The following is a 13,598-nucleotide window of genomic DNA, read 5'->3' on the forward strand; positions in this document are numbered from 1 at the left end:
TACGGTGTTGGTGTCTTTTCGTGTGGGTGTATGTATTTATGTATATACCTATTATGCAGGGATTGACATTAAGGGTTACCCTATTGGCCCGGGGCAAGTAAACTGAACAGTTGGGCAAGGTGGGCAGTTTTCCTTACTCAAACAACCAAACTGCAAGAATTCCAGTAGCCTAACCCTAAACTTTCTGGTTCCTCCCCATCGTTTAAGTGAAATACGGCCAATTTATGGCATTTCTGCATGTAAATATATATGGGCAAGTGACCATAAATGTACACCTGATTTGCCTGACTGGCAAGTGCCTTTCGGAGATACAGTAATTCTAAGGTTTGTCCCCAGATCATTCACTCTATTGACATGACAGGGTCAGTCTAACCATGCGAAACTACGAAGGACAGTTTATCTCTAGATTAGTCTGAGCTCTGGATTAGTAGTCTGGATTATGTCCACTTTAACAAATGAGAAAAGGTAGTAAGATAACTATTTAAGAAGGGCCTATAAGATTAAACAATGACTTGAATTGCTGCTCTTCTTCTAGTTACTAGGCTAATGTGTAGCACAGTAGCCAACACACTAACTGGCATCGGGCAGTCTCTAGACTACCAGCCAGTTTCTATATCACTGTGTGTGGTTATGAGAGGGCTTTTGCGCCTCAAAGTGCCAGTTCTGGCCGACTAAGTCACATTTCTCAATAGGTTTTGATCTATCTGACAGGCTCGAGCTGCTTGAAAACAGTTGCCGACATGCAGACGGTCAAGATGTATAAATAGACTAACATATGTGTTATGTATTTTATGTAATTATATAGAACTGCAAGGTTTGCTCTCACTATCTTCTGCCACTTCAGGACAGATATTTAAAAACAATATGTGGTGTTTTGTGGTCATGGGTTCAATTCCCGCAGGGATCACTTACAAAAAAAGTATGCACTCAACTTACTAGAAACTTTAACCAAAACAATTTGTGGCTTAACATAAACCTATAGACCTCGGTCCACTTCAATGGAGGAGGTACACTAACATTCAAAAGTTTGGGGTCACTTAAAAATGTCCTTCATTTTTTTTGCCCATTAAAATAATATAAAATTGATCAGAAATAGAGTGTACACATTGTTAATGTTGTAAATGACTATTGTAGCTGGAAACGGCAGATTTTTTATGGAATATCTACAAGGCGTACAGAGGCCCATTATCAGCAACGTTGGCACGTTGTGTTAGCTAATCCATGTTTATCATTGTAAAAGGCTAATTGATCATTAGAAAACCCTTTTTTAAGTATGTTAGCACAGCTGAAAACTGTTGTACTGATTAAAGAAGCAATAAAACCTTCTTTAGACTAGTTGAGTATCTGGAGCATCAACATTTGTGGGTTCGATTACAGACTCAAAATGGCCAGAAACATAACTTTCTTCTGAAACTCATCAATGAAGGCTATTCCATGTGAGAAATTGCCAAGAAACTGAAGATCTCATACAACGCTGTGTACTACTCCTTTCACAGAACAGAGCAAACTGTCTCTCACCAGAATAGAAAGAGTGGGAGGCACCGGTGCACAACTGAGCAAGAGGACAAGTACATTAGTGTCTAGTTTGCGAAACAGAAACGGAAGTCCTCAACTGGCAGCTTCATTAAATAGTACCCGCAAAACACCAGTCTTAACGTCAGCAGTGAAGAGGCAACTCCGGGATGCTGGCCTTCTAGGCAGAGTTGCAAAGAAAAAGCCAGTGTTATGGCATGGTGGAACGTCTGTCAGTTTCTATGGAGCAGATGGACCTCAAGATTTAATAAGGACAAAACTGTGTTAAGACTGTGACAGCAAAGGGTCACTAATAAAGACAAAGTGATGGTAAATCACAGATGGGTGCGGCTATTAGTGGCACTAGCATTATAATTTCTTCCGACTTCAACGTGGCCCCTTCTTGGAAATCTGGGGATTGGCTGGGGGAGTTTACACAGACAGTGTTATGTTCACGTTGTCTCCTGAGTGCTTTATGTCCTCTAGTATTGAAATCTAACATGGACTATAATGGCTCGTATCCATCATTGCACTCTGTCTTGTGTGAACCTGTACCTGTTGCTAGTGGAGAGCAAGAGAGAGAGAGATAACATGCTAAGCCCACCCTTGCACGCCAAGGGCCATATCGTGGTAAGGAGTGGGGGAGGGGTTCAAGTGTCCACACGTAAACTGACCTACTGACAGGACTCCCATTCCCCCGAACGTCTTTCCCCTGCACTTTCATACAATTTGCATATCATTTCATCTTGCATTGAGAATAGTATCCACACAGTCCCTGCAGTCCCTGCACTCCCAACTGTATGTTATTAAAAGCTTTTAAATGCAGCAACGTCTTGGCAGCCTTGTTGCCAAGGAAACAAATGAAACCCGCTCTCTCATTCTACTCCCTCCCTCGAGGCTCACATTTCAAATCTGTTTTCCCTGTAATCTCTGGCCTAACTCGTTGCGTTTCAGCTAAAAGCTTTTTGTTGTGGCATTGGAGCCAGAGAGCCAGAGAGGACATGAGAGACAGGGAATGGTTAAGAGAGCTGGGGGAGGAAGAAAGAGGGTCCTCCTAGTTGCCAGGGCAACTTGACATCACAGTGACGATTTCCTCCATTTAAAAGCTTTTAACCGGATCCCTCTCCTGCCCTAGGCCCCATTTTGAGTCCTCTTTCAGCTAAACTCGGGGGGAAAAGCACAGGCAAAGCAGAGCGGTGTGTGGCTGTTTGCAACCACATTCCACTGACAACTGCTAGACTGCACCTTAGAGCAGAAAAGGGCTTTCAAACTAAGCCGTTTTGGGGGCCTATTTTGTTTACCAAACCAAAACAAGAATAGAGTACTTTCGAGTGGGCTTTCAAAATGGCCACCGAGGACAGTTTCAGTTACCTCTTCTTGGGCCACAGCGAGAAGCACAGAAGGGCCCGAAACTGGACTGATGCGGAGATGAAGGGGCTCCTGTACGTCTGGGAACAGAACGTCGCCGAGCTGAAGAAATGCAAGAGGAATACCAAGATCTATGAGAAAATGGCCCAGAGGTTCTTCGAGCTCACGGGAGAACAGCGCCACCGGGAGGAGATCAAGATGAAAATCACCAATATGTCTTTCCAGTACAGGCAAGTGTAAGAAATACACAATTTATTTGTTTGGATGGAAAGAGGTGGCAACATAAATCCATTAAAATATTATATTGTATGAACTTACTTAAATATCCACAGAGAGAGTAGACAAACGTGGGCTATTTCTTGGGAATTTAACCCCATGGGTGTCAGAGCAGCTTGCATACCTAGAACTCAATACAGACAGCTATGATACCTATAAACCCAGACGTCTGATGCCCACTACTGGACCCAAACCAATATATACCATCCTTAACTTCTGTCCTTCTTTGACAGGAAAATGAAGTGCACGACCAATGGGAGTGGAGGTACCCCGGACTGGCCGTACTACCAAGCCATAGAGAAGATCCTCACCAAGACTGTCGATAATGGGACTATGAACCCATTTGAGCTCCAGTCTTCGGGCCCCTCCACCTCCACGGAGGCCTCGATCTCCCATGCGGAGGGCCTCCCCATGGGCGTCCTTCCGGAGTACACAGGCTCCTCTGATGAGATGGAATTTAGGGAGGACCTGGGTGGATCGGAGAGCTCTGGCAGTCTGCATTCCGGGCTTCCCTGTACTGAGTAAGGCCATGTTTACATATTGGTCTTCAAATGAGGGAACAGACAGACAGAGAGAGAGAGAGAGAGAGAGAGAGAGAGAGAGAGAGAGAGAGAGAGAGAGAGAGAGAGAGAGAGAGAGAGAGAGAGAGAGAGAGAGAGAGAGAGAGAGAGAGAGAGAGAGAGAGAGAGAGAGAGAGAGAGAGAGAGAGAGAGAGAGAGAGAGAGAGAGAGAGAGAGAGAGAGAGAGAGAGAGAGAGAGAGAGAGTGGTATCAAGCTGAGTTATTGAGCTAAACTGCCCACCCTTGCCAAGAGGGGTCCTCCATTGTCATTGGTAGGGTGTGATCAAGAGTCTCCACAAGGCTCTCGATGTGATAAAGATGAACAGTGAATTGTGATGATAGTTAGTTCGCATGAGAGTACTTAGCATATAGTGAGTTTACTTTAATTTCAACCTCTTCTTTAGTTCCTGGCTTATCCCAGAAACTGTTTGATTGAAAAAGGTTCCTACATATGGAATGAAAAACATAACCATTAAATCTCTTGAGTACTTGCATAAAACTCTCTATATACTGTGTCATTACCATTACTTTGACTAACAAAGTTTCTGTCCAGTTCCCACCCGGCACCGGGCAAGAGGAAAAAAGTACACCAGCACCTCTCCCTGAAGCGGTGGAAGCTGAAGGTGATGGAGGCAATGCTGCAGGAGCAGCGGAAGGTGAGCCGGGCGGTGGAGGAGACGTGCCGCGAGGTGCGCCGTGTCATGAACCAGCAAAACTTCCTCCAGGTGCAGAGCCTACAGCTCCAGGAGCGCATGATGAACCTGCTGGAGAAGATGATTCAGCCACCCGCTGCCCCCATACCCACCTGGGGTTCTGCTGCCCAGCCAGGGGTCAAAGAGCCAGGGCAGGGGTGAAGGGTCAAGTGTGAGGGATCAAGGGGGGTGGGAGTGGTCAATATATGGCTATTCTAGAAAATAAATTCTATATATGACAAATTGCTAAAAGGCTATGCTTGCTGATCGCTATGGCTATGCTAGAAAGGACCTGCTATATGGCACTTTTTAACAACTGATTGATAGCGAATACTGACTGTAATTGTCAATCTCAATCTCACCCTTATCCCTAACCTGGACACTTAACCCCCAGAGAGAGGGAAAAGCTTATCAACTTGCTCAACAGTACTGAGAGAATATAGATGGTTTCGTCCTTTCTAGAATGGCCATCTTGTAGTTTCTGTGAGAGAGTGAGAGGCCAGGGGTGAGGGTTTCGGGGCTGTACGGTTGAGGATAGTTCTTAGACATGTTCCACCATTCAGATTTGAAAGATATCTACAAGCTAGGAAACTACGTGTTCACATCGACAAAAGACAATGTATGTCCACAAATTCTATATCTTGATGACAAAAGGCATGGGCATTTGATGTTGTATCAATTATGTTTTAATGTCTGTCCTGCTATGGTTTTTGCATATCCCAACTAGCATAGCCTACTTGTTTGAAATGTATGACTGAAATAAAAACAAATGTTCTGTTATCATTTTTGGTTTGCCTTTCAACTATTCCTGGTACCATCACGTCTCCCTTTCATTCTAGATATTGCTACAATGTAGCCCACATATGCTGTGTTTACACAGATAGCACAATTCTGATCTTTTTTTAACTAATTCGATTTTTTTTGACAAATCAGAATAGCTCTGAAAAAGATCTGATGTGAAAAGGTGGAAAAATGATCCGAATTGGGATGCCTGTGTAAACGCATACATAATGTTAGCATTCACACTTAGTGTGTATGTAATGTAATAGTATCTTTATACAATAAAACACATACTATTATATGATAGCAATGATATAATGTGTAACAATAACACAGTATCTGCTTCTCTTGCATGGTAGTGGTTGGACTGGTTTAGAGAGAAAGGATATCAACACATTAAACGATTGAAAGTGCTAGACAGGCAAAATCCAGGAAGGGGTTTACCCTCAGTGTTGTGGGTAATGTGAGAGGACAGTTACAGTAACTCACTTTAAACAGCATTGTCTTGAATAATTAACTGTTGTCTGAGAGGATTAGGGGAAACCTTGGGATTAAATAGAAGGGAGTTGAATGTAGCTTTGCCAGGTGTCGGTTTAGCATTTTAAATGCACTTTTTAAAATTTAATTAATCAATATACTGAAAGTGGGTCCTACTGCAAAAAGATAGTAATAGTCTGCTTATTCTCATTAAATGATTGTCTTTCACTTCACTAGCCTACTAGGCCTAAAAAAAATTATCCAGGGTTTTAGTAGGCCTAAACATTAGTAAACATCTGCTTTTGGGCTTGCTCTATGTTTACATTGATTGACTCACTGCTGAGTGTATATTTGTCTAGAGACTGTGGTGTGTACAGTACATGTGTAATAGGACCACGTGACTCGCCCTTGCGACCGTTGCAGAACTTTGACCACAATGCAGTTTGTTTACAAGTAGCGAGTGGCAGGATGCAACAAAGTATCACTTCTCGAGCTGTGTGGTTAATACATCCAGTTAAGATTTAATGTAAGGTAATTACGATGTTATGTTAATTATCTTGTAATAAATCCATTATTAATTGTGCAGTGGATGTTGCATCACATTATCATCTTATAGCTTTGATTTAAACGTGCATAGTTAGCCTATGTGAAATGCTTTTAGGTAATGCTATGTGTGAATTGTAGCTTAAATATCGGTAACAATGTTTATATTTAGCTTATCAATGTTGATGATCAGAAACAATAGGATCATACCGCAAATATTTGAATATTCAACACGAGAGATTGGGCGGATTCGATTATGTTGGGCCACCGACAAAGGCTACCTTGCAAAGCCCAGTCACGTCAGCGGGCAAAAACGGGGAGGGAGGAGCGTCATTCTCAAATCGAACAGAAATATGTGCCGCTCGGTCATTTTGACAAGGCAACATGGTATATCGTCCAGAAATCTCCTTTACATAAAATAAATATTTGAATTTTCAAAAACAAATCATTGGTAAGGCAGATAAAGCGTTTTTATCAAATGCAATCACTTTTACATGGGATAACACAGAATCCTTATGCAAGTGCTTACTTGCGTCACTTTTGTTTGGAGCCGATTTCGCAGTGGGCTTTGAACAGGGCACCTGGCTCGAGCCCGGGAGTCAGCCGGTTCCAAATCGAATGCAATCAATTTTCAGCCGATGCAAAACACGCCTACACGGGCGAGATAAATCGAATCATCTCATTGGCGAATTAAATAAATCACGTGCTCTGAAAACGTTAGAGTGTCATGGTTACTATGAAAGACGCTTTGTCCCCAACATGAGTGTTTGTCACCGCCATATGGAATACGGATACGAGGGAATTTTTGAAAACACAAATTATTACGTTTCGGAAACTACGCATGTGTAGATTTCTAACACTTTTTTTGGACGTTTGGGATTATGCAATATTTGAACTGACTTCATAAAGTTTTGAAACGGTAAGGTTAATTTCAGTGGCACTGACAACATTGTATCTGCGCCTAAACTTTATCGGCATAGGCCGGGCTACTTTAAATTTAAAACTCTAGCAAATGTTTTCGAACATATTTTGGGTTTTGCTGTGTTTGGACAGACAATGCAAAAATGTAATAACCAAGGGAGGTAGAATAGAAAAGGATGTGATGTCCAACGAAACCAATTCAAGGCGCTCGAACAGGTTTGTCTGGTTTGAAAGCTCTTGCTTTGATTGAACTGTTCTTGAGAAGGGGGCCAGCTGGCGCTGTTTGCTCTAGCAGACGGTTTATTTTCACGCTCACTGCCCACACTTGTCTGGTTAAACTATAATAACTCAATATATTTTTGTCCCAAAATATGGAGATTGTTATTGTGTGCAGCATTAGACTATTGAAGTGGAATAACATATTTTTTTAATTGAAGGGGGAAAGCATTTGATGCAATCATTATTATTTTGTAACATTGTGTAACAAATACTTTGTAACATAATATTATCACAGGATAAGTGTTACAGTTGCTGTTTGTTAAGAATATTGATTCTGGAGGCCTATGCTTAATCAATATTTGATACACTGTATCTCACTTATCTTTGTCCTCTCTCTGTCTCTCTCTCTCTGTCTCTCTCTTGTCTACTTTTAGTGTTTATGCAGGATGACTAAAACACTTCAGTGTTGGCACTAAAAGATAACATTCCATTGTGACATTAAGGTCCCACGCTCTCCATTTGAAAAATGTCCACATTCAGGATGAGGATGCCGGGACAGAACGACAGGGCACGAAGGCGTCTGAATTTGACCGCCCCTCAGGAAGCCAGAGGGGTCGAGGTCATTCGAGGACGTGTAGGATATGGGTTCACCTTATCAGGACAAGGCCCGTGCCTCTTGAGTGGTATATTGGAGGGGAGCCCTGCAGACCTGCTGGGACTAAAGCAGGGTGATTGTATAGTGAGTGTAAACGGAATCGATGTCGCAAAGGCTTCCCACGAGGCTGTGGTGCAGTTGATTGGCACCTGTAAAGGACCCTTGCGGTTGGTGGTGCTTGTCAGGACCGGGCCCATGGTGGACCCTTCCTCCAGCAAAGAGGAGTTAGCGCTTTCTAGAACAGAGGGAATGGGGGTTTTTCAAAAGGGGGGAGTTTTTCAAACAGTTTTGGACCACTCTGGCAACTCGTCATGTAACTCAGTAAACGCCACTCCATTTAAGCCGAGGCCTTTGTCAGAACCGGACATGTCCCACTGGACCCAACCGTGGAACTCCAAATTCCAACCTGGCTTCCTGTCTGAGGAAGAAACCGTGGCAGACATCGACTCTGTTTTCAATGACCAGGAGAACGATGTGAATCCAGACTGGAGTTTGCTGAACACAGCCATGGTGGTGGGCTACCTGGGCTCTACTGAACTGATCTTGGCTTTGTCCAGCCCCAGCTCAGAGGATGACTGCCTACAGGTAATCCGCAGGTGTATTAGACGTATGGGCATTGAGCAGGAGACCCACACGCTGGTGATGATAAAGGTCATGTTCGACTGTGTCCGCCTCTGTGATGACGCTGGAGCTGTCCTGGCAGCCTTCCCTTCTGAGAACCTTGTCGTGGGAGTTGTGTGTTCCGAGGACAGGCGCTTCTTTTGCCTGGTCACCACTGCACACGTCTCTGGTGGCCATGTGGGGAAGAACGGTCCCCTGAGATCCTCCTGCCATGTCTTTTTCATCGACCCCGAGCTGTGCCACCACAGTGACCACCTGGGCATCGCCGGGCGCTTCGGCTTTGACTGCACCCCAGACACCCAGGGCTGCCAGGCGTTCCCCCTCACACCCCCCTCCGTCCTCCAGTTTGTGTCTGTCTTATACTGTGACATGGGGGAGGCGGTGGAGAGGCTTAGAACCAGGCTGGACAGAGAGTCGGCCCACCACCTCCACACTCGACAGAACAGCAGCAGAGCCTGCAAGAACGGCAGTGCCAGCAGCAACAGAGACAGCGGGATCGGAAACGCTTCCCCCCCTGAGGAGAGACCGGACAGGGATTTCCCAGTTGCCCACGGAACCAACCCCGGGAGCAACCTCCCCAGCTGTCCATGGGAGGATTACCCCCAGGCTGAAGCAAACCTCACCCAAATAGTAGCTCACCAAAATGGCCGCCTAAACTTAAACGGTCATCCTAATCCGGGAAGCACCCATTCCCTTTCTGAATCTCTACCGGGCCCAGCGTCGTTAACCGGCCCATCCGGAGGCCCTCCTCCCAAGTTGGAGTTTCAGTTCAAGCCCCCGCCACCGCCTTACCCTGTGGGTAAGATCCAGAATCTAACAGAAGGAGGAGGACCCTTCAGAAGCAGTCAACGCTGGTTCTCTATGAGCGTCAAGCAGAGGTGGCCTAAGGGCCACGGAGGAGAGCCTGAGCCCCAGGCAACACCGGCCACTAACAGCTGGTCAGGACCAGCCACGGTGGGTTGCACCAATGCCCTGCCACCCCCCAGGAGCCAGATCCCACCAGACAGGTACCAGGCAGCAGAGGCCAGGGAGGAGTGGGCCAAACGACTCTGGAGAGCAGAATCTGGAGAGCTGCTAAATGGAAAGCCCAGGAGAGATGCTAATACCAAGGTGAGATTAGAAGAGAGAATGTTGTTGTGTTGATAGAGATTTGTTGTTGTGTTGATGATTCTGTGGTGTGTCTATGTGTGTGCGTGCGTGTGTGTTAACTTAATGTATAGGCCAGAGTTTGTGTTTTCCCTAACCCAAAGTTAATAAAGGAGATTGTGCAAAGGCTGAACAAAAATACCTTTGCATGTCCCTTCTGTTTAACATCCAGTTTTGTGTTTGTTTTTGCTTTATGTTCAACTTTATTCTACAGGGAGTTTCAAGTTTTATTAGTTGTATGTATGGGATAGGCATGGTATACACCGTCCAGCAAAATTCTTTCCTGCAGGTTCCTTCTCGACAATGCAACAACAGTAGATGAGAATATGAACATAAAGTAAATGGTTCAGTAGAATAAACATTTTAGTGTAAGTATAATACAGGAAGTCACAATTTATAGTCCAATATTGTGGGGAATTGTGCAGTATTCAGCAATCATGTGTGTGTAGTGTGAACATACATCTGGTTTTGTGTTTCTATTAGCTTTTTGTTCAGCTTTATTCCACCGGAAGTAATAAATGGTTTGCAGGAGTCGAGTTGCCAGGCACTGATAGGGTGGACAGTCCATTCACTTTCACACCTAATATAATACACCATTTCACCGCTCATTTTTTTCTGGGAATTGAGCAAAAAATGCCACCTGTTGATTTATACCACAATGATGTCATTGTCATAAATCCACATCCAGGATTTAGTTCCAAATAGGCTTTTTTGTTGTTTTCCTCATTATCCACAAGATGTCCCTGTTTCACTATCTAGCTGGGGTGGGAGTACTTTTCCCCATGGAAGAAGTACTTTGCTACTTATTTATGTTTTTTGTTGACACAAGGAAATGTGCATTCCAAACTTGTGATATTCTGGAACTTTTATAATATTATGATATTATAATATTCTTCTCCTGTGGCTGCACTATTGGATGGTATGAGTGTAGATAAAGATGGATGTGTTCCATGGAAATGCAGGCATTTGTCAAAACAGAAACTTTGCTTTGACAGAGTGGCATATTTAAGCAGAAGCTGGTAAGAAATGGAGAGAATCCTCCTCCACCCTCTAATGTGTTTTTGTTTCTGCTCTTCTTCTTTCCAGTGCAGAGAGCAGATTCCCAGAGTTTGATGATAGTGGAAAATGTGCGCGCTGTTTATCATTGTGTTTGTCTCTCGCTGTTTATCCAAGTGAAAGTTATTGTTCTGTGTGCATACTCCGGGATGAATCGCGTGTCTGTCTCTGTTCTGAAAAAGAAGACAATTTTGCACAGGAAGCGAAAGAAAATTACAGGGTAGAGCCCATGTGATACCATGGTAATTACCGGCAGTTCTTTATTCCAGCTCAAACAGCCTGGGCTTTCACCCATCATTATAATAACAGGGCTGCTGGCAAAATGCATTTCTCATGCTCATTTAGCATATAGCAGTTAAACTGTGAGATTAAGGTACAGATGAGTAGTGGAGGAGTTGAATTTGATGAAAATCAATTTCTTCACTTCCTCAGCCCGACTGGTGTCTGTGAAATCGTCAGCATTGTGCCAAACTGAGACTAATGGGCTTGACCGTGTTTCACATGGGGCTCACTGTAAGTCTTGGGTGGCCAGTCTGTTATTTTTATACAATCTGTGAGCCAATCACATTTGCCATGATGAGTTATGTTGTCTGGCAGAAGGGAGTTTTTAAATGTTATTTAACCAGGCAAGTCAGTTAAGAACAAATTCTTATTTACAATGACAGCCTAGGAACAGTGGGTTAACTGCCTGTTCAGGGGCAGAACGACAGATGTTTACCTTGTCAGCTCGGGAATTCAATCTAGCAACCTTTCAGTTACTGGCCCAACACTCTAACCACTAGGCTACCTGCCGCCCCTAAAGTTGTGTGTCATGACCCATGTTAGATAAGGACACAGCATATGGCCTTAAGGTCAAGGCAGGAAGAACATTTGTAATCTTGGTTGCTTTACATCATCTCGGTTTACATCATCTAAATTGCCCAGGGAGTTCCTTATCACCCTCTCCAATTTTCCCCCAACACTGCAAGCTTGTTTAAGCCTTGTCTATTTTGTACGGAAGTGTATTCCAGACAGAAGAATGATCATGTTAAACTGATCATTGATACATTTACTAATCCCTAATGCTTACCTAATAAGGTGTTATGTCATGTTTTTGTCATGTTTATGATGGTGTTATGTAGGCTCATAACCCATAACTAAGTATGACAAAAACCACGATAAGATCAATTGTGTCCATGTAATAGTGTGATGTTTTGGCAGACAGCCATTCATTCTTATGATTTCTCTTCTGCCCTTGACAGGGCTCCAAGTTCTGGGGCATCGGTACGGGACGCTCCTCTGGCCGTCGCTTCTCGGGCCGTCGCTCATTTGGACACCCCAAGAAGCTCAGCCTGGCACGATCACTGGATGACCTGGAGGTAGACCCAATACAGTTCCAGTACAGTATTTATAACTGCAGTCATATACATTTAAACCTAGCTCCATCCTACTCAGGGGGTTTTCTGGTATTAACCCATTGGAGTTTTTGGAATTATAATTATTTGAATGAGAGTAAACTATCTGGTGCAACTCAATGGACTTAATTCAATACAACTCTGTTCCGGCTTATCGTACCAATGCCTTTATATTACAGCATTGAACAATGGCCTTGTTACACTGTGTACCCATCTTTTATGGGAACGGTATTTTTCCATCATGCCGTTCACCTCTATGCAGAGGAGATGGTCTAATTTGGACATTCAGCCGAACGTCCCTCCCCCTTCCGTTCTGCTCCAGTTTCAGCTCTTTCTTAACCTTTCATTTCTGTTTCATTCTCGAGTTTGGTGCCACACTTGTGGTGAGGGTGGCTCACAAAGTGGCCTTTGTGTGGGCCCGAGGAATGGGCCCTGTTGGTTTGGCCTTGCTAATGAGCAGCGCTGCTGAATGACTGAATGACGTGCCCACATTTCTCCCCTATTAGCGCTGCTTTGGGATTCTACTGGCTCCTGCTTTCACACATAACCTACTGCATACACGTGCACACACACTGCATACATACACACACACTGCATAAACACACACCCTGTCACTCACCCCCACACTAAACAGTAGTGTCAGAAACTTGCGGCCTGTTGTTCTCTGTTTAAGTTCCATAGGGTTTTCAACAAGCCTCTCTGGAAGATAAACCTGTACCGAACAGCCTCACACAATATAAAGCACATTTCTTATTAGTTTTTAGTTTTGCTCACTTTTTTGTCGTCGAACGACTCAACTTCAAAGCCGTCTGTCAGCACAACGCATGATTCACTTTCTTATCTCAACGCGGCTGCACATTTTTTACTACACAGCATTAAGATGTCATGACCAACGGTTTCTGCTCATTCTGTCGGAGGGATTTCTGAGTCACTGGCGCTGCAGAGGAGTGAAGAGAAGATAATGGTATTGTCAGTCAATGTGTGAACCCTGGACTGGGAACTATATAAAGATTTGCTCCAGTTCACTATTTGCTTATGCTACAGCGATGATGTCATTGGTGTAGACAATCTGGAAATCTTCCGGTTGCGAGGAGCAAAGTACACTCGGACCTTGCAGCCTCTTCAGGGTCAACAGCTACTGTGACGGCTAGGGAGAAAGACGGGGTGTTTTAAGTGTTGAAACTGTCCATGACATCAATAAAGAGAACACACAGACTTTCATATGTTAGCATTAGCTATGATCTCTGTCTACAGAGCCCACCCTCACATGCTAACTATACATGCTGGCATGTAAGCAACTGTATGATACACATAATTCTAAACTGGGTGATTCGATCCCTAAATGCTAATTGGCTGACAGCCGTGGTATATCAGACCG

The 13,598-nt window shown here is 44.1% G+C and overlaps 2 protein-coding genes across 5 annotated transcripts in view; both read left to right on the top strand.

Annotated features, from left to right (window-relative positions):
- Window positions 1-2,405: 2,405 nt before the first annotated feature.
- Window positions 2,406-5,181, top strand: LOC110531800 (myb/SANT-like DNA-binding domain-containing protein 1). Its single transcript, XM_021615229.2, has 3 exons — window positions 2,406-3,116; window positions 3,390-3,677; window positions 4,270-5,181. Exons 1-3 carry the CDS (start codon window positions 2,857-2,859, stop codon window positions 4,568-4,570), a joined length of 849 nt encoding a protein of 282 aa, XP_021470904.1. The 5' UTR covers window positions 2,406-2,856; the 3' UTR covers window positions 4,571-5,181.
- A 905-nt stretch (window positions 5,182-6,086) lies between these two features.
- Window positions 6,087-13,598, top strand: part of LOC110531788 (regulator of G-protein signaling 12) — a 79,327-nt gene continuing 71,815 nt past the window's right edge. Inside the window, exons 1-3 of one of the 4 annotated variants that reach the window (XM_036987656.1) lie at window positions 6,087-6,196; window positions 7,783-9,734; window positions 12,068-12,184. In XM_036987656.1, the coding sequence (XP_036843551.1) occupies window positions 7,875-9,734; window positions 12,068-12,184 (1,977 nt within the window). In that variant the 5' untranslated portion in view covers window positions 6,087-6,196; window positions 7,783-7,874. Of the gene's footprint in view, window positions 6,197-6,609; window positions 7,128-7,782; window positions 9,735-12,067; window positions 12,185-13,598 lie in introns of those variants that run through there. The other 3 variants (XM_036987657.1, XM_036987655.1, XM_036987658.1) reach the window with 3 other exon arrangements.

The sequence above is a fragment of the Oncorhynchus mykiss genome, chromosome 9 (assembly GCF_013265735.2).
Source record: "Oncorhynchus mykiss isolate Arlee chromosome 9, USDA_OmykA_1.1, whole genome shotgun sequence".
NCBI classification, from domain to species: domain Eukaryota; kingdom Metazoa; phylum Chordata; class Actinopteri; order Salmoniformes; family Salmonidae; genus Oncorhynchus; species Oncorhynchus mykiss.

Excerpts from the sequence above, each read along its gene's own strand:
- LOC110531800 (XM_021615229.2), top strand. The coding sequence starts at position 2,857 with ATGGCCACCGAGGACAGTTTCAGTTACCTCTTCTTGGGCCACAGCGAG. Across the intron at positions 3,117-3,389 it reads TCTTTCCAGTACAGGCAAGT|GAAAATGAAGTGCACGACCA; the intron begins GTAAGAAATACA and ends CTTCTTTGACAG. Across the intron at positions 3,678-4,269 it reads TCCGGGCTTCCCTGTACTGA|TTCCCACCCGGCACCGGGCA; the intron begins GTAAGGCCATGT and ends GTTTCTGTCCAG.